Below are 18,521 nucleotides of genomic sequence, written 5' to 3'. Positions count from 1 at the left end.
AGCATTGTGACACAACTAGAACAGCATTTGGATGACTGTGTCGAAGACTGGGAGTCAAACACATTTGAACAGCGTGCTGCTGTTTGCTGTGCAGTGACTGTACAGGATTTAGGCATGACAAGCTCATAGCCCAAAGTGGCAGCTCCCAAAGTATAGTGAGAGTGGTCGTTGTCAAAGCCAGCGACTGTACACGTAGGTGTGCGAGCAGATGTGTGATGTTTGATTTCTATTCTCCTCTGCCTAGTTTCATGTACGTGATCGTGATTCCGCTGGGACTCGACGAGAACGGCACCCCACTGGGACCGGCAATATCTCCCAACGACATCAAGACCAGCCAACTCCTCGGCGGTGCCCGCGCCCGTCGCAGTCTGCGGGATCGGCGCCAGTCGACCACCGGTGGCGAGCCGTACATCACCGCCAAACTGATGGGCGACAAGCTGCCCTCGTCCTTTGTCATCGGCGACAACAGCGAGATTAACGGGTTCAAGAATAAGCCCCTGGAACAGGGGAAGTATTACGTCTTCTTCACTCGCGCTGTCGTTCTCAACGAAAACCAGGTGAGATTATGTGTATTTCTGCAATGCTTGCATTTGAAAATAATACCCAGTGCGATGAGTAATGGTAGACCCACAGCAATGTTTGGAATATTTTTTCACGCTTATGTCTTAAATGTTTTCATTTTTTTTGGGGGGGGGGTTTCTTCTTTTATTGATATCATTGTTGGGGTGATCAAAAATAATTTCAATCGTTATGATGTTAATATTTAATATGTTACAGCAAATGATGCTACTGCTGCTGCCATCATAAACAATCTTCTGCACTGATGGTGAAAAACAAATGTAGCTGTCGTCTTCGTAGTAGTAGTCGTAGTAGTAGAAGTCTATAGAAGTAGCAGTACAATTTGCAAGTGTGTCAGTGTGAGTGTGAAATCTCATTCCAGTAGTATATGTATATCTCAAATCCCACCCATTACCAATATTTCAGTTCATTTTATTCCCGCAACATTTTCATGACACAAATATCAGGAGAAAAATGCAGTGGTCATAAAGAGCGAAACACTTAACATGAATGCATAACAAATAAATATACAATGGTAGATTCAAATATGTGGGGATTTGTTTTTGTTTTTGTTTTCTAAGCAAATCATATGATAGAACAAATTGTTTATTTATAATGACATTAGCTAAGATTACCCTGCGTACCCTTGTGATAAAACAACTAAAACTGGTCACAGGGGTGATCGCTAGGAGCAAACGTGCTTGACAAGATGACTGCCCGTGTACACGGCCGCCTAATGCAAATTTTGAAAGGTTAATATATTGATTTAAGAAACAAATGGTAACTGACTTTTGCATGCTCTGGATGTTTTGTCTGTGTGTGTGTGTGTGTGTGTCTTCCAGACTGAGCTAGAGACCTCCAGCCCCTACTCGGCTCCCGTCAAGGCGGAGCCTGCTCCTCCTTCCCCCACCGCCCAGGCCAAGCAGGACAACCTCACCCTCTACATCGCCGCGGCGATTGGCGGCATCGTGGTCATACTGCTGGTGGTGCTCCTCATTGTCTTCATCGTCAGGTACGACGTCGGGATGTGGTGGCGTCAAGCTTTTGACAGTCCAGCCCCTATCCCCCCCCCCCCCCCTCCTTATTTTCTGCAGGGAACGTCCTCCTGCCTGCCAGCCCTTGGAACTCGGTTCCTCTGAGTTTTTGTTGGGAGATGAAAATTTGGCAGTTGTTGAAAAGTGTGCTCCTTGTGAACATCAAATAATATCTCATGCTGGCATTTAAAAGTGCAATGCAAAGTGAGGTCTCATGATATATATAAAAGAGCATACAGTTCTAAGAGGAATTGAAATTCATGTAATGAATATTGGTTTTGAAATGGCTGAGATTTCCAAAAACAAAGAGGTCTTAATAAAAGGTGAGACCCATCTTTTGTTGGACTACTTAGTTATACTTTGTTTTTGGATATCTCAGCCACTTCAAAATTTCTAATTATCTCACAGAAAGTTAGAATTTAAATCTCATCTCAACCAAAAAACCATACCTTTTCCCTTTAATAAATGTAATGCATGGTTAAAGATATTGTCATATGCCATAGCAATACCATTATTTCTCTGCATGTATCATATGCTGAAAGAAGAAGGAAAAAAAAAAAATATATATATATGTGCGTCCGTGTATAATGACATATATCAGCTTGCTCGTCATAATGGCTTGTGTAGGACTTGTGCATGCTGGCACTTTTATGCTGACTCAGAAGAATCCATGAAATTTGCATGTGCATGTTTTCCTACCAATTACCTCTGAGTATCATATTTCATGAAGAAAGATCAGGAATCTTGTTTGATTGCTTTGATGGGTTCTCGGCGATTTTATTGACACCAGATCCATCTTGCTTCTCAAAAAAAAAGAAAAAGAATGATGATGATGATGATGATGATGATGATGATGATGATGATGATGATGATGATGATGATGATGATGATAATAATTTTTATGACAATGGTCTTGGTTCAGGAGTAAGAGTCAATATTCCAATTTCTGTCTCAATTTCATGACCATTGGACAAGTATTCAGTCATCAAGACAGAGAACTAGATTTACCATATCAATGTTACTCCATTGAAATAGAATGCCTAATCCACATGCTTAAACACTGACCCACATGCATATTGTTTTATATACCTTTTTATTTTATGAATGCGCTACAGCATGTGTATGTATATTTCCTTTAAAAATCATGAGACATGTGTATCATGGATTTATATTATTTCAATACATCACACTCATGTATGGTATCCTTACGGCAAAAAAAAAAAGGAAATGCTACAAAATAACATATTTATGTTCGTACAGTATTTGATTTTTCTCAGCTTTGTTTTCTGTGTTTGTTCATTTTATTGTGTTTAATTTATTATTCTTTGTGCACTGCTTAAATAATCAGTCATGTGCTTTGCTAACAATACCCTTCCCTCCCCATTCTCCCTTCCTCCCCGAAAACAAAATTACCTTGCTTTGCTGCCCTGCCCGATGAATGTTCCCTTCTCATCCCTACCATCTGCAGGAGGTAAATATTTACACTAATGAAGAGATCTGTTCACCAGTCTCTGCCCATTATACTGCCTTAAACATCATGTGCATAGGGATTCAGTTTGCCTTTACTGATATGTAATTTTAAAAACAAATCAAAATTTCAATTGTTATTTCCTATATTTCCTACAAAACAGGGGTCATTCAGAGCAATTTTATGAACTGATTAGAAACAAACATGCCAATATTGTGAGAGCACATAGGAATGTGCATTCTAAGCGATGCCATAACAATAGCGTCTGGGATGTACCATACCTCATTTGAAGGTTCTAAACCACAGTATTTTAAGGCATTGTTACATTCCCATCAAACACGTCAAGCTATCAAATCTGTTCATGCAAACAATAGGCAAATAGTTTGGTAATTTTGAAGAAACTGATTATGTGAACTTGCTGTCAGTTATCTGACATTCAACTCTGATTTCTGTTGAGTTTTATTCTTTTGGAATGTGCTATAGAAAGTTCAGTGGACTTTGAATGTCTGTTGTACTGTTCACATACAACTAAGCCATGGATATGCCTTTATATCATCAAAAAGAGCAAATGTAAAAAGTCAGTAAGAATGCCTATCACCTTATGCTGTGATGGAGAAATAATTGCAATTGATTGACAAATTGCCCTACATCAACTTTTAAAAATTGTCAATCATTTCTAATAAAAAGAAACTGACGCAAGAATTTCGTTTGATGTGAAGAAATTATCCTTTGGAAATTCATGTAAGATCTGATTAGTAAGAATTCATGCTATTTTTTTCAATCCATCATCAACATGCTAACTCTGAAGAAAGAGAATTAAAAAACACTTTATTCCAAATCAAAACTCCTGCATAAGTTTGAGGCTTAACCAACCCTTGAGCCACCTCTATTGACACCCTTTTCCCTCCCCTATACTCTCCCTACTCCTCCATGTGATGATTGCCTTCCATCCTGCCCGGTGAATCTTCCCCTCTCATCCAACCCAAACCATCTGTAGAAGGAGGTAACTATGACATGCTAACTGAACCAAAACTGATAACCAGTCTCATGTAATTCCATTAATTGCTCACATGCAACCATATTGAGTGTTTATAAAGTTTATAAACTCATTTTAATTTGCACTTGCTGCATTGGTTATGCAGTGATTGGGGGGGGGGGGGGGGATGAATATACACCTTTGTCTTTCCAGCAATAAGTGCATGTAATATGTCACATTCAAAAATGATTATATCATCAACTAAGATAATACAGGATAGCTATCTGTATGAGGGCATCATACAAATTTATACCCCCCCCCCCAAAAAAAAAAAAAAAAAACCAACAACAACAAACAAACAAACAAACAAAAAACAAAACAGTGGGATTTGCAGGTTTTTTCCCCCATTGGTGGCTTGCTTGCTTTTTGTTGAAAATTGTCATGTCACTGTACATGTATCTATCAGTTGTTATTTTGGAGAAAAACATGATTCTAACCTGTTTCATTTGTTTGTGATATTGAATTTGCATTTGCATGAAAGTTGGAAGAGGGATTAATTTTTCTAATTGCTGGTGCATGTAGTGAAATTTGTTTTGCTTTATAGTAATAGTGCTACTTTATATTATTTATTAGTAGTTGCCTGTCCACTGTAGACACTGCAGTTTTGTGTTGGTATAATATATTGTAGTTCATCAATTATGATTTATCATGTTACTGTAGACAGAAAAGTATAAATGTATCTAACACTATGATCAGTTATCGTTACACCTGCTTACTAAGCTTATCCATATGACATTTATGTTTCTAACAAACTTTTGCTTGATGTAATGAAAAATCAAAATATTCTATGTCGGACTATTTTAAACTTTTATTTTGAAATGAGGAGTGTAATTGAATAGATTGAAAATTAGCAAATGCTGAAAAGAATGGGAGATACCGGTAGTCACGTCACTGGTGATGCCTTTGTTTCCTAGGCGACGAGAGCCACACCCGCAGAGCCCCAGCAAGAGAAAGGAGACGGTGGAGAGCAATCTGGCTGACCCGGTGGAGATGAGGAGACTCAACTACCAGACACCGGGTGAGTCTCGAGGGGGCGGGGTCAGGCGGGGTCAACAACCTCGGCACATCGTGCCTCTTTCGAAAGGGGAAGTGGGACCTGAGAATCAAGATCAGTTCCATCACCCTCAATTCAAACTTTAACCCTAACTAGGCCGGGCTATTTAGGTAGATGATAGAGCCGGGGGGGGGGGGGGGGGGGGGGGGGGGGCCTCCCAGGCCCCCCTCCAGATCTCGGCCGTCGACCGCGCGATCGCGACGAAAATTGGCACACACATTGCCTATGATGTAATCTAAAGTACCATGAAGTTAATTTTTTCAAAAATCATAATTTACACTAAATTATGCTAATTTATGCATAATGATGCATGAAATCAACCAATTTGGTATAAATCACTAAATGAAGCTCAAAACAGGCACATTTTTTGTGTAAATATTCTTTTTAGTGTCCTTAGCAAATGCAAGAGAAAAAAATTGCGCAATCAGAAAAAATTTTCTTAGTATTTTATTGTTTTTTGAATTTCTTATGTATTTCTTTGTTTTTTCGACTTAATGTTTTTCATTGTTTTTTCGATGAAATTTGTCCGTGACATTGTTCCGAACAAGAAAATATGTTATTAATTGATTTTAATCAATAAAACCCCAAAATAATCATGCTTTTATGAAATTTGCCTGTAAACACAGTTTGCATTGAAATTGTACACGAATTCACGTTTTTGAGCAATTTTTGGTCTGACATGCATGTGCATATTTATGCGCAACTTCGGAACCGCGCGCCCGGGCATCGCAAATTTGGTGTCAAAAGATGCGGGAAACTCGAAAGAAAAAAGTCATGAAATGTCGCGGCGATAGCTTCTCGCGATAGCGATACATCGCGCGAAACGTCGCCTAGTTAGGGTTAAATCTTATTGCAAAATGAGGAGGAGTATAATTGAGAAAAGAGAGAGAAAGATGTGTGCTCTTCTTTGAAGACTGACTGAGACCCATTATGTTCTTTTGTTCTCTTTGTTCTGTGACACACTTACAAGTATATCTTGAAGTGATATTCACTCTTTAAATGTGGTGATATCATTATATACTGGAAAAAAAAACAGTAATGGAAGGGGCAGAACTTAACATATATGTGACATATATATTCTTATCTCTCTCCTGTGTGTTATTTTGTTGTTCACTTTGTTTTGTGATACACATAGGTATCTTGAAGTGATATTGACTCTTTAGATGTGTTGATATTATGTACTGAAAACCACTGATGCGAGGGGCAACACTGTAACATAAACATTGTATATACATGTATGTGACATATATACATGAAAGTGTATATTTGGTAAATATACATATCTGTGATATTTATGCTATATATATGTATCTCTCTCTTTCTCTCAATTTCTTCCTACCAGCCATGATGTCTCACCCTCCCATCCCCGTCTCCCAGTTCTCGGAGCACATCGAGAGGCTGAAGGCCAATGACAACATGCTCTTCTCTCAGGAATACGAGGTAAGGGGTCAAAGGTCAGATGTCATCTGCCATATACTGCTTTTTGTATGTATCATCTTAGAGTGTTGTATAGGATGTGATGTAGATATGCTAGTGTATATAAGGGATGTAATATGAGATTATCACTTTACAAATCCCCATATTCATGTGTAAAATTGTTAGAGATCCAAGAATGGCTAATATAGGTATAACCTCTCTGCTTCACGACAGATAAACTATCTTTCTTTATCTGTTGGCCACAGTTTTCATGATATTTGATAGGAACTTGTACATCAAGACCTTTTAAAGATGATGGTTTATTCAAATTTCATAATAGGATAGCATGAAGTGGTTGTTCTATGAATAAAGTAAATGAAGTACAGTTGGTGGTTCCTATCAGAATTGTTGTGTGGAATGTAAGAAAGCAGCTAGTCAAAAGACCCTCCTTCATATCACTCCCATCACCTAGTCCATTGAGCCGGGCCAGCAGTTCACTTGGGACCACTCCAACCTGGAGACGAACAAGCCGAAGAACCGCTACGCCAACGTGATCGCCTACGACCACTCCCGCGTCATCCTGTCGCCCGTGGAGGGGCTGCCGGGCAGCGACTACATCAACGCCAACTACTGCGACGGCTACCGCAAGCAGAACGCGTACATCGCTACCCAGGGGCCACTGCTGGAGACGATGGCGGACTTCTGGCGGATGGTGTGGGAGCAGCGCACCAACACCATCGTAATGATGACCAAACTGGAGGAGAGAAATAGGGTAGGGTTTTTTTTTTTTTTTTTTTGTGACAGTTGTCAATCATCAGCTGTCACTCTTTCCCTGGGGAATCATTCGTCACCTGAGTCACCGGAGTCTGTTTGATGTTGGGGAGGGGGAGGGGGGGAGTCTGCCAGTCACTAACATCTGGCAATTTCCTTCCCATACACATTTATATTCATCACGAGGCTTGCAACTGTTTTATGGTGCAACAAGTGCAGTTGCTGTGGTAGTGATGTCTGAACAATCATTATCGGCTATGATGAGAATCTGAGATTCTTTGTAAACCTGTATGTGTGGAAATTTCCAACTAAAAGCAGTACCAGATTCAAGCATCCCTTTCTTACAATATACCAGTACATCCTATCATAAGTGTTGAAGCCCGTCTAACTGATCTCAGAAATTTTTTTCCCCATATAACCTCTTGTAATTCTCAGATTGATAATCAAAATTTTTTTAAAGTGATTGGTTTAAGTGGTGTCAGTTTGTTTCTTTATTGCTCAGTTCAGTCAGTGTATTCATGAGATCATAGATGAACAGTATGCAGAACATTGCAGATGGAGTACATGAAAATATTAAACTGAGTTCAAAATCTTGTTCTCGCAGGTTAAATGTGATCAGTACTGGCCTAGCAGAGACCAGGAGAAATACGGCTTCATTCAGGTCACACTCCTGGATACCACAGAGCTGGCGACTTACACCGTCAGATCCTTTGCCTTAATCAACCTCAAGGTGGGTGCTGCCATTTCATTTCACTTCGGGGAGAATATGAATTCTGCTCGGTCATGATACTCTGATATGTTTCTTTTACTCTCTAATCATTGCAAATATGGATGCTGGACATGTGTCTTGTTTTCAGAGCTCACTAAGAATTTAGCATTCTTAGCACATCTTCAGTTTGAAAACAAGAAGGGTGTTAACTGCTAAAACTGTAGGCTCTTTGTGCTGCAAATTCTATATGTAAAGTGATAATTTTGACACCCAGATAACTTGTTTCAGCATCATCGTTGTTTTTATTTAGATGATACAGGATGATCACATGCCAGTGGTTAGAGGTCAAGGTAACAAGTAGTTGAAGTATTTCCATATTCTTGTTATGTCATAATACAATATCTTCAGTTGACATCTTATGATTAAACAAGATGGTTACTTTTGTGTACTATGTCAACATTTTTTTTTCCTTGTTTGATGAGAAATGTGTGTTTTGATCCACCAGATACATGAAATGTTTGTCCTGTGAGAGGAAAGGGTGGCACTCGTAAAAGTGCAGGGTCTATTCTACATGCACTTCACAAGCCCATCTTAACCTGTTGAGGACAAGCAAATTTTCCTATAACACATACTTCCAATGGACACCTGCCCAAGTATGCTCAGGACTAGTCTCCAGCAGGTTTATCAAAAGAGTTGTCCGTTTTTCTTCTCACAGAATCGTACTATGGAGAAGAGAGAGGTGAAACAGTTCCAGTTCACGGCCTGGCCAGACCATGGAGTCCCTGAGCACGCCACCTCGGTCCTAGCCTTTGTTAGCAGGGTCAAGTCCTGCAACCCACCAGACGCTGGTCCCATCGTGGTCCACTGCAGGTAAGGGGCACTGGTCCTAAATATGAGTGGTCTGTTCAGACATACCTCCTGTTTGGTTTCTCTCTGCTTTACTAGTCATAGACTCTGTTCTTCATTTTTGACATAAGGCCACAGAAGGTCACATGAATGATGACTGTTATTATTTTTTGAGCAAGGCAGGAAAATGCATAAGATTTTCACCTTGTCATATTTTTCTAGGCTTATTCAGTCTTTCCTGTAGTGTCGCACTCATATGATCAGAGAAGTGGTAAAAGTTCCATGATTCTGATTTCCCGATCTAATCATCGTTAGTCGCACAAGATTTTCACCTTGACATATTTTTCTAGGATTATATTTCTAGGATTATTTAGTCTTTCTTTCAGTGTCGCACTCATGTGATCGGGACACTGGTAAAAGTTCTGTGATTTCTGATCTCAAGATCTAATCATCGTTGTTCTCTCCGTACCATTAGTGCCGGGGTTGGTCGCACTGGAGCGTATATCGTCATCGACTCTATGCTGGAGCGCATCAAGCATGAGAAGACGGTGGACATCTACGGTCACGTGACCTGCCTGCGGGCGCAGCGCAACTACATGGTGCAGACGGAGGAGCAGTACATCTTCATCCACGAGGCGCTGCACGAGGCCGTCGCCAGCGGTAACACGGAGGTGCCGGCCCGCAACCTCTACGGCCACATCCAGAAGCTGACGGCCCTGGAGCCGGGAGAGACGATCACCGGCATGGAGAACGAGTTCAAGGTGAGGTCACCGGGACGCCAACGGCTCGGCTTTGGTTTGATTCCAGTCCTGCTTGGATTAGATGCAGCACAATTATAATATGCTAATTATGCACAGGTCTGCATCTGTGAGGCAATGTGCTTTCAGTAAAAATCAAATGCATAGCTCTCAACCAATAAAACCACAGAATTTATTTATAAAAGTTGCTTTTAATGTAGTGCCTTTCCTGCAGTGTCTCGGTACTCAGAGGACTTTAAGCATGTCATGATTCCAGTCATGGGAATCAAACTTGCACATGCAGGGCATTCACTCAACTCCCTTATGGAGCATTCTAAACACAACAACCTCTCGGCTGTGCACACGTGCTAAATTTTGCCACTTTAAAATGTTTGGCTTACCCTCGGGTTCCCATGTACATATATTCACCCCTACTGGTAGAGAGAAGTAAGGAGGATTAAGTGTCTCACGTAAGGTCACAAGTGTCATAGCAGAGTACAAAGTCGATGTACTGTAAAAGCAGAAATTTTTACATGATTAAGTTTTTTGCACTCGGATGGGTGAGATGAATTTGTTATTTTAATTTTGTGGATAATCTAGAAAATTTAGTGAGCACTTCAAACATCCCACTGCTGCCATGTCAGTTACGGGCTTTGGTAGCATGTACTACATGGGAATTACAAATTTGCATGCTTTTATTTTCGTGCTAATTTCATGTCGCACCAAATGCTCGAAAATGTCCACTTTTACAGTAACATGGAGCCATACTCAGATTTCATCAGCATTCATTCAGTGGTAGCATAGATAGATGCGAAAATGACAGTCATCTTAAAAATGTAATTTTTGATGTGCCAGAAATTCATCACGTAGATGACCCACAATGAAATGCAGTTTTTTTGTCAGTAAGTTTGTGTGTTTGAGTATGTGAAGTTATGCCAGCATTTTAATGCTAATTTGAAAGTAAGAATTCAATATTTTGTCTCATTATTTCTTCCGCAGCGGTTAGCAAGTCAAAAGGCCCAGCCGTCGAGGTTCGTCAGTGCCAATATACCAGCAAATAAATTCAAGAACAGACTCCTCAACATCCAGCCATGTGAGTTTCTCATGCACAAGTCATTATGTTTAGTCAGTCACTCACTTTGCAATATTCCCATTTTGTGAAGATTAGTAATCAAACAGCCACTCTGCCCTTTCTAGTGTTTGCCCTTGAAAAAGTAGCTAGTAACTTACTACTTAGTAGTAACTTCACCATCAATCATATGTAAATCGATGCGTATGTTAGTTATTTCTTTGAAAAATGTGATACACACACCCGTCATTTCTATAGAGTATTTAAACAACAGCCATCCTGGTTGTCTCTTACAGTGCGGAATGTTTGTTGTCCCAGAGAATGTGTGTAAAAGTGCAAAATACTTAGTGTTAACAGACAAGGAATCATCCCGAAGGTAGTCAAAAGTAGCAGTGGAGCATTCCAACAAGACATTTATAGTCTTTGATTTTGTCCATCAGTGACCAAGGTGGCCATTGTATGGATTGCTGACCATTGAATGGATTACTGACCATTGAAAGGATTACTGCTCACTTGACATACATGTACTTGTGATTGCACAGTGCTCCTTTTTTTTTACATGTGATTGTAGACATCATCAGAGTAACCACTGTGATGCTCTCTTTTCTTACTTGCCAACAGATGAGGGTAACCGGGTGTGTCTTCAACCAATCAGAGGAGTGGAAGGCTCAGACTACATCAACGCCAGCCACATTGATGTAAGAATTATTTCTATTCTGCCCTTCTGGCAGCAGGTTATGGCTTCCACCAGCCTTTAGCAATTTTGTGGTTGAGCTTTCATCAACTCCTGTAGACTTTCTCAAATGCCAAGTGATTACACAATCGGTAAAGGTTGCTAGAAGACGTATCCTCCTGCTATATCATCATCCCCAACCGATGAAAGTTTTCCGTATCAAGAGATTATCAATGTAGTTAAGCAATGCACTTGGAAATTAAAAAAAAAAAAAGAAGAGAAAATTTTCTTCCTATACTACTCTGTAGACATCATGTTGATGTGAGGTTATCATATCCATGGATCCGGTTTCTGACAATGCCTGAAATGCTTCCCCTCCCCTCTTCCCATCCCCTCATTCCAATGCAGGGCTACCGGCAGAGGAACGCCTACATCGCCACCCAGGGACCTCTGGCCGAGACGACGGAAGACTTCTGGAGGATGCTATGGGAGCAGAACTCAACCATCATCGTCATGCTCTCCAAACTCAGAGAGATGGGAAGGGTACGTCCATCCTATCTCTGTTACTATGTACACCATATATTTCTTGCCATTTTTACTTTCGCAAACTTTGCGATGCAGGTGCCATTCATGAATCTAAGAACACTCACAAACATTAACTCTGATTACAACATGAATGCAGTGTAACGTATATTAGACTTGCTAAATATGTTGCGTATACAGTATATGATTATTCAGGCAAACAACATACCTAATGGTTAAGATTTGATGCGCTCAGTAAGGCATTTTTTGGTGTACAGAACTCTTTACCCCATAACTTTATAAACTTTTGATTGATAACAATTCTTACTATATTACTCTGCACTGAATTGCTTTAGGTCAGTAAGAGTAGATTTTACCCAATTGACCAGATGTGATTAAGATGTGAAAACTTTTTTTTTTTCATTTATAAAAAGTTGTTTTTTTTCAAACTCTATTCAAATTAATGGAGAATCCTACCGTGTATCACTCATTTTAATATGCAGAGCATTCTCTATTTGGAAATATATTTCCATGAATGTTCCACTAAGGGTATCAGTGCTTTATGATTATTCGATGTACAATATGTACACCATGTTGGAACAACTCTGGAGTTTGCTCTTCCCTCAAGTATAGATGTGTAAGATCTAAGGTAGTCTTTTCCATGTGTGATGTATAATATTTTTATTGTCCCATGTAGGTACAATCTCAGATTCACTTTGTCATGCTAGCTTCTATGTGTGTGTCCTCCTGCCATTCCTTCAGTGGGATAAATCACCCAATATGAGTTCTGCTACCGGTACTTCATACAATCTACTACTCCCACTTTCCTCACCCCCCACCTATATAGGAAAAGTGTCACCAGTACTGGCCAGCCGAGAGGTCAGCCCGCTACCAGTACTTTGTGGTTGACCCGATGTCGGAGTACAACATGCCGCAGTACATCCTGAGAGAGTTCAAGGTCACCGACGCAAGGGTACGTAACAACTCCCCCCTCTCATGTATAGTTCATATCTTTTACTACCACCTGCATCAGATGGTCAGACACGACTCTCGTCATGCTCGTGCAAAATTTCCTCAAAAGCGACTGACTGGTCAGTACGGCAGGATGCCTTCTGATTCTAACCTGTAGCTGTGTAGAGGCCATAGCATGTTTTTTCTCATTTTTGTCTATATCAATAAGCCAGTTCTTGATTAATGCACCCTCCCCCCCCCCCCAATTTGACTTGCTCCCTTCCCCCTCACTAACCCTTCCCAATGCTCTACTGTAAAAGTGGATATTTTCTCGTGACTAATTTTTCGTGCTTGGCCGGTCGAGAAGAGTTTCTCATGTTTTTAATTCCGCGGACTCAAGACATCACACACAGGAACATGTGGCAAGCAAAAATATTCACATGCTTTTATTTTCGCGCTAGTTTCTGGTTGCGCGAAATGCGCGAAAATTTCAGCACCGCGAAAATTTCCACTCTTACAGTATCATGATGGTACATGTATCTCAACCAACTCAACATTTGTACCGGAAGGTCATCATCCAGAATAGTTTCATGATCTTGTCTGGGTGTTATTACGAGGGTGATGTTTGTCTTTAATAGGAAGGGGGGTATTGGAATAGATAGATGCTTTTCTGGATATATGCAGGCACCAACAGTAATCTGCTGTCAAAATGCTGTTTAGGACAGTTACAGTCGTATGTATGCTGGTACCTCTGTTTGAAGAGGATTATTTAGGTGTTTGTCACCTGATGAATGGACAGTCTGGACTATAAATCTGGAGAGGAAAGGTCTCAGGGTGGTCAGTCAAAGAGCAAAGGTGGTGGTCAGTAGCTTGTGGTGCTGGAAAAGACAGCAATGTATTGAGAATGCCCACTAGGACTATTTTTGCTAGCTGAAGGTGCAAAGTCCACCATAAACCATGAACTGTTTGAATAGATTGTCATTGATTACATAATGGGAATTTTCCAAAAGATGTCACTGAGATTAGATGTTTAATACCATGGACAAACTGGACCATACTCATGTGGCAAATTCATGGGCTTTCAAGGCTGTGTGTTATGTAGAGATTATGCGCTTTCCACGCTGATTTCATTACCCCTATTCAAATTTTTTATGTCTCTCTTCCAACAGGACGGTCAATCGAGAACCATCAGACAATTCCAGTTCACGGACTGGCCCGAGCAAGGAGTGCCCAAGTCCGGGGAAGGGTTCATCGACTTCATCGGGCAGGTACACAAAACCAAGGAGCAGTTCGGCCAGGAGGGCCCCATTACTGTCCACTGCAGGTCAGTCACAGATTTTTTTTTTTTTTTTGGGTGGTTGATGGTGGCAAGGATGGATGAGTGATGACGGCGAGGAGGAGGATGCTGAGGAGGATCACAGTAGGGTTGAGGGCAGCGGTGCTGGTTGCCATGGTAGCACTACCAGAGGTGGTGGTGATCGTGGTAGTCGTAGTGATGTTGTCAATAGACATGATAGTGTGCATGGAGTTAGTAGAAGTGCTGCTGCTGACGATGATGGTTGTCATGATGGTGATGATGATGATGGTTATAATGGTGATGATGGTGATGATGATGAAGATGACGATGATGATGGTGATGGTGGTGGTGATGATGATAACAATGATGATAATGTGATGATGGTGGTAGTGATGCTAAACATGTGGGATTTTTTTTGACAGAGAATAGATGAGTTCATGACCATTTCTCTATTGAAGTGTAATCTTCAAACACATACGTTTGCAATATTCATGATGAAAAAACGAGTTCTTACTGATGGTAATGTGCAACAAAACAGTCATCCACAAGAATTCAATTTGTCACCGTCACCATAGCAGTTATCAAATGTTGCAGTTATCGGATTTTGATGAATTCAGAGATTGATGTACGTCCTCTCTTTCCCACCTGTCCTCCTTCTCAGTGCTGGCGTCGGGAGAACGGGTGTCTTCATCACCCTCAGCGTGGTCCTGGAGCGGATGCGGTACGAGGGCATCGTGGACATGTTCCAGACAGTCAAGATGCTGCGCACCCAGCGGCCGGCCATGGTGCAGACAGAGGTTAGCGGACAGACCCCTTTGGTCACTCCTTAACCCTTTCCTTTCCAGTAGGTCAAATGGGTTCATATTTCACACACATACCTATGGACTGGAAATTGATATGGCATGCAAAGGGGTAATGAGCTCCTGTTGTCAATCTCTTGGCATTTGTCATCGGATGTTCTTGAGGCGACACATTCTGTGAAGCAGAACGACGCAACTTGTAACATGATTGTGTTAATAATTTATTGTGGGAGGGACTTCTGTGGAGAGAGTGCTGTGCAAGAGTCATGTGCCAGTCTGCTTTAACCCTGTCTCTGCCCAGGCTTATGAACTTGCCAAGCCTTTTCATCAGCATTCAGTAATGCAAGACTCGACACTAACTTGTCTTTGGTGGCCCGTTAGGGCCCCTAAAATTTTCAAATATGAAATTTTGGAGGCCCAAAAAAGAAATGTAGTGGCCCGTAATGAAAAGAAACATGAAAAACTCTGTTGAATTTTAGATGTCTGATCGGGCTACCAAGAAGGCAGTTTGGTGGCCCATATCAACTTTTAATGACCCAGGGCCACCAGACCACCACTAGTGTCAAACCCTGAATAACAGCTCCACAAACCTGTCTTTGTTCTACAGTTAGCAGGCCCACTCAGATGTAGCACTGTACCTCATATGTAGGGCAACAGGACGACCATACTATACTCAATAGGGATTAGGGGGATTGGGTAATCTTAGTTTTTTTAATGTAATTGTGTTTAACTTGTGTTTTCTCTATCTGTTTTCTCCCATGCTGCATTAGGACCAGTACCAGTTCTGCTACCATGCCGCACTGGAATACCTTGGATCATTTGATCACTACACATAGACTCCTTCCCCCAGCCTCCACAACAGCGGCTGCAGCAACAGTACTCAAGTGAATAAACAAGATGAGAAAGAGGAAAAAAAACAAACAAACAAATCCAAAGCCACTCTTGAAATGTTAGAAAAAAAAGTGTGAAGTACCGAACTAAGACCAATGGATGTACATCTCTCCTCAACCACCAGGCTAATCAACCGGAAAAAATTGCGAAAAACAAGACAAGGAAAAGGCCTGATGGACCTTAGTAGATGTTTGGAAAGATTGTCTTCATGAATTGATAAGTAAGTGACGGTATCGTAGGGCTCGGTCATCGAAGACCGGCGTGGACCAATTTACCTTGAAAAACTTTGCGACGGCAAAAAATAAAAAAGAACAAAAATGAGTGACCACGACATCCTCTTCCAAGCCGAGGTTAGAAACTCTTCCTGTTGTCCTGCGGAAGCGATCGCCGTCGTGGAGAAGCCGCCCATAAAGAGTAGACCGCGCAGGATTTTTCACCAAGTGGATTCATCTATGCATCTGTGGTTGACTTCAATCATGTGGTTTAGCGATTAGAGCTCTGTGAGAAGAACACAGACGTTCTCCCCCGTGGTTCATGCATGTCCGCCCTATGCATCAATTCTGAAATGCATTGAAGAAACGACACCAACAAACGAAAATAGACGATATATATATTTTGAGATACTTTAAACAAGTGTGGATAATGCGAGGTGAGCATGATGATGTCGTCGTTTTATCTTTTTTAATGTCCTGTTTTGTTTGTTTTTTTAACCTTTTAAAAGAGACAATCAGTGGACAATTTCCAAACATTGAAGCATGACTAGAGGAGCAGGACAAGAACGCGAGTGAGAGAATGCGAGCGTCTGCACCAGCGGCTCAGAAAAGAAACGTTTCGTGCAGAGTCGGGCAAAATTCAGAGACACTCGCTCACACTCGCCCAGTTTGGCTGGAGAAGACGACGCGTTGCTGCACGAAAAAAAGAAGGAGTGCTGTTAATCGCAGACAGACCAGTATGTATTCCACTTGCAGAAGAAGACGTAGTAGACAGACTCTTGTACAGAAAGAAAAAGACTGGTAGGAAGGCTAGCATCGTATGTACGACATTGTTGCATAAACATTAACTCATGTATCTTCCATCGTTGCAGTTTGGGGGTTTTTTGTTGTTTGTTTTTTCCTGCAGAGTTGCTTCTTTTTTTTTCTTTTTTCTTTTTTGCTTTACATTCGTGCTGGAATTTGAATTTGCCTTCGACACCCGTCTCTGCTCTCTCTCGTCATCGTATTCTATGTTTGTAACAGGCAAGAACAATATTTTGAGACGTGCGCTGCCGATCGCTGATCTTCTACAGACCTATGGGGAAACGGTTCCCCAAGCTGCAGTGAGAATGTTAAGTGTGTATAGTGCTAGAAGCTTGCAACTGTGCATGAAGCTTGACTATAGTACCATCTAAGCCTATGTTAGCCACTAACTGTTTTACATTTTCGTATCACCATTGCTCTAAAATGGACTTCACCATCAATCTTCCCAGGAGCAGTAGAGGGCTGTGTTGCACTTTGTACAAAACGCTCGCCATTTTTTCATTTACTTCGTGTAGAGTTCGGTTATGGAAAGAATTAGGGAATTGGTCGGTTGACGCATTTCGGTTTTGTGTGTGCGTGGTTTGCAATGCATGTTTTGCCGTCTGTTATAGTGGCAGAGACGTGAAAGTAGTATGGACCTCGACAATCAGACAGGGCACTTTTAGTATAGCAGAGTTCACCTAGAGCAAAAATGCTAATACTGATATGTTCTGTGAGGTGGAAAGGGAATAATGCCACCTATACAGAGATTATGTTTATCTTCAAAACTGTCCAGCAAGTTAAAACAAGAAAAGGAAAAAACAACAGTGTATAACTCATGTCTTCTCGCACCCTCTGGGACTAATCGAGTCGTTGATTACTTTGATGTGTTACTCAAGTACTCATACCTGCACATGACAAACAGTACTGCTGACAAAAAGGAGAAGAAATAAAAAGTCTCATCAGTCTCGTATATATGGATGGCTCACGCAGCATTCATGCGAATTCCAGTACTTTTTGAATTTTGTAGGGAGTGGCGCAAATTGTCACAGTACTACAGTCTTAACAGTACATCCTGTGTTTCGAGTACAAGCTACAATGCTCCAGTACCATATTTCTAAATAAAAAAATGTGCACGTTTGCGCACAGATACCAAACCAAATGTACATCACTGACAGTTGAAGTTTGATTTCTTTAGTACACCCAAAGTTCTATCGATTTGTAGTATATGTGTAAATGACTTGAGTTGGTGGCCAAAAACTGCCCCTTATATTTTGTGAATCAAATTTTTTGCTCTTACATCTTGATTTTTATTACACTCTGAAGAGAGTTTCATGTTAATTGTACTGAATTAAGACTGCTAGCAACCCATTTTCAGAGCCTGCTAGTAACTTTGTGAGAAAGGGAGAACGAGAGGGAGAGACGTGAAGAATGTAAATGTTTCGTCTGAGTTTAAGATACTGTGAAGAAGTTGTGCAAGACTTTGCAAAATTGATCTGCAAGAAATATATGTGTTCATTTTAAATGATTGTATTCATGTATAGAATGTGTATTGTATTTGTAATTCGCTATTATGATTTTCGAAATATATATATTATGTTACGTACTCCTGTATTTACCTACACAGTAAGTTGATAGGATGGTATCATGTAGGCATCTTATGCGGAATTCTCTTCCTTTCCTTAATGCTGGAA

General features: G+C 40.9%; 1 protein-coding gene across 1 annotated transcript; it reads left to right on the top strand.

Moving 5' to 3' along the window:
• Positions 1 to 244: 244 nt before the first annotated feature.
• On the top strand, positions 245 to 17,990 carry LOC139713058 (receptor-type tyrosine-protein phosphatase delta-like; the record flags this gene model as incomplete). The annotated part of the gene is made up of 15 exons (XM_071624819.1): positions 245 to 557; positions 1,401 to 1,570; positions 5,011 to 5,114; positions 6,493 to 6,590; positions 7,039 to 7,338; positions 7,942 to 8,067; positions 8,762 to 8,916; positions 9,368 to 9,653; positions 10,629 to 10,722; positions 11,320 to 11,396; positions 11,780 to 11,914; positions 12,741 to 12,866; positions 14,014 to 14,168; positions 14,803 to 14,938; positions 15,712 to 17,990. Coding segments are annotated over 15 exons (2,341 nt in total), but the record flags the coding sequence as incomplete, so codon positions are not given.
• Positions 17,991 to 18,521: the final 531 nt, after the last annotated feature.

This window comes from Diadema antillarum, unplaced genomic scaffold (genome assembly GCF_040938485.1).
Source record: "Diadema antillarum isolate AM-2024a unplaced genomic scaffold, OU_Dant_1.0 seq00001899_RagTag, whole genome shotgun sequence".
Classification (NCBI taxonomy): Eukaryota; Metazoa; Echinodermata; class Echinoidea; order Diadematoida; family Diadematidae; genus Diadema; species Diadema antillarum.
This window is presented reverse-complemented; position numbering and strand designations above follow the sequence as displayed.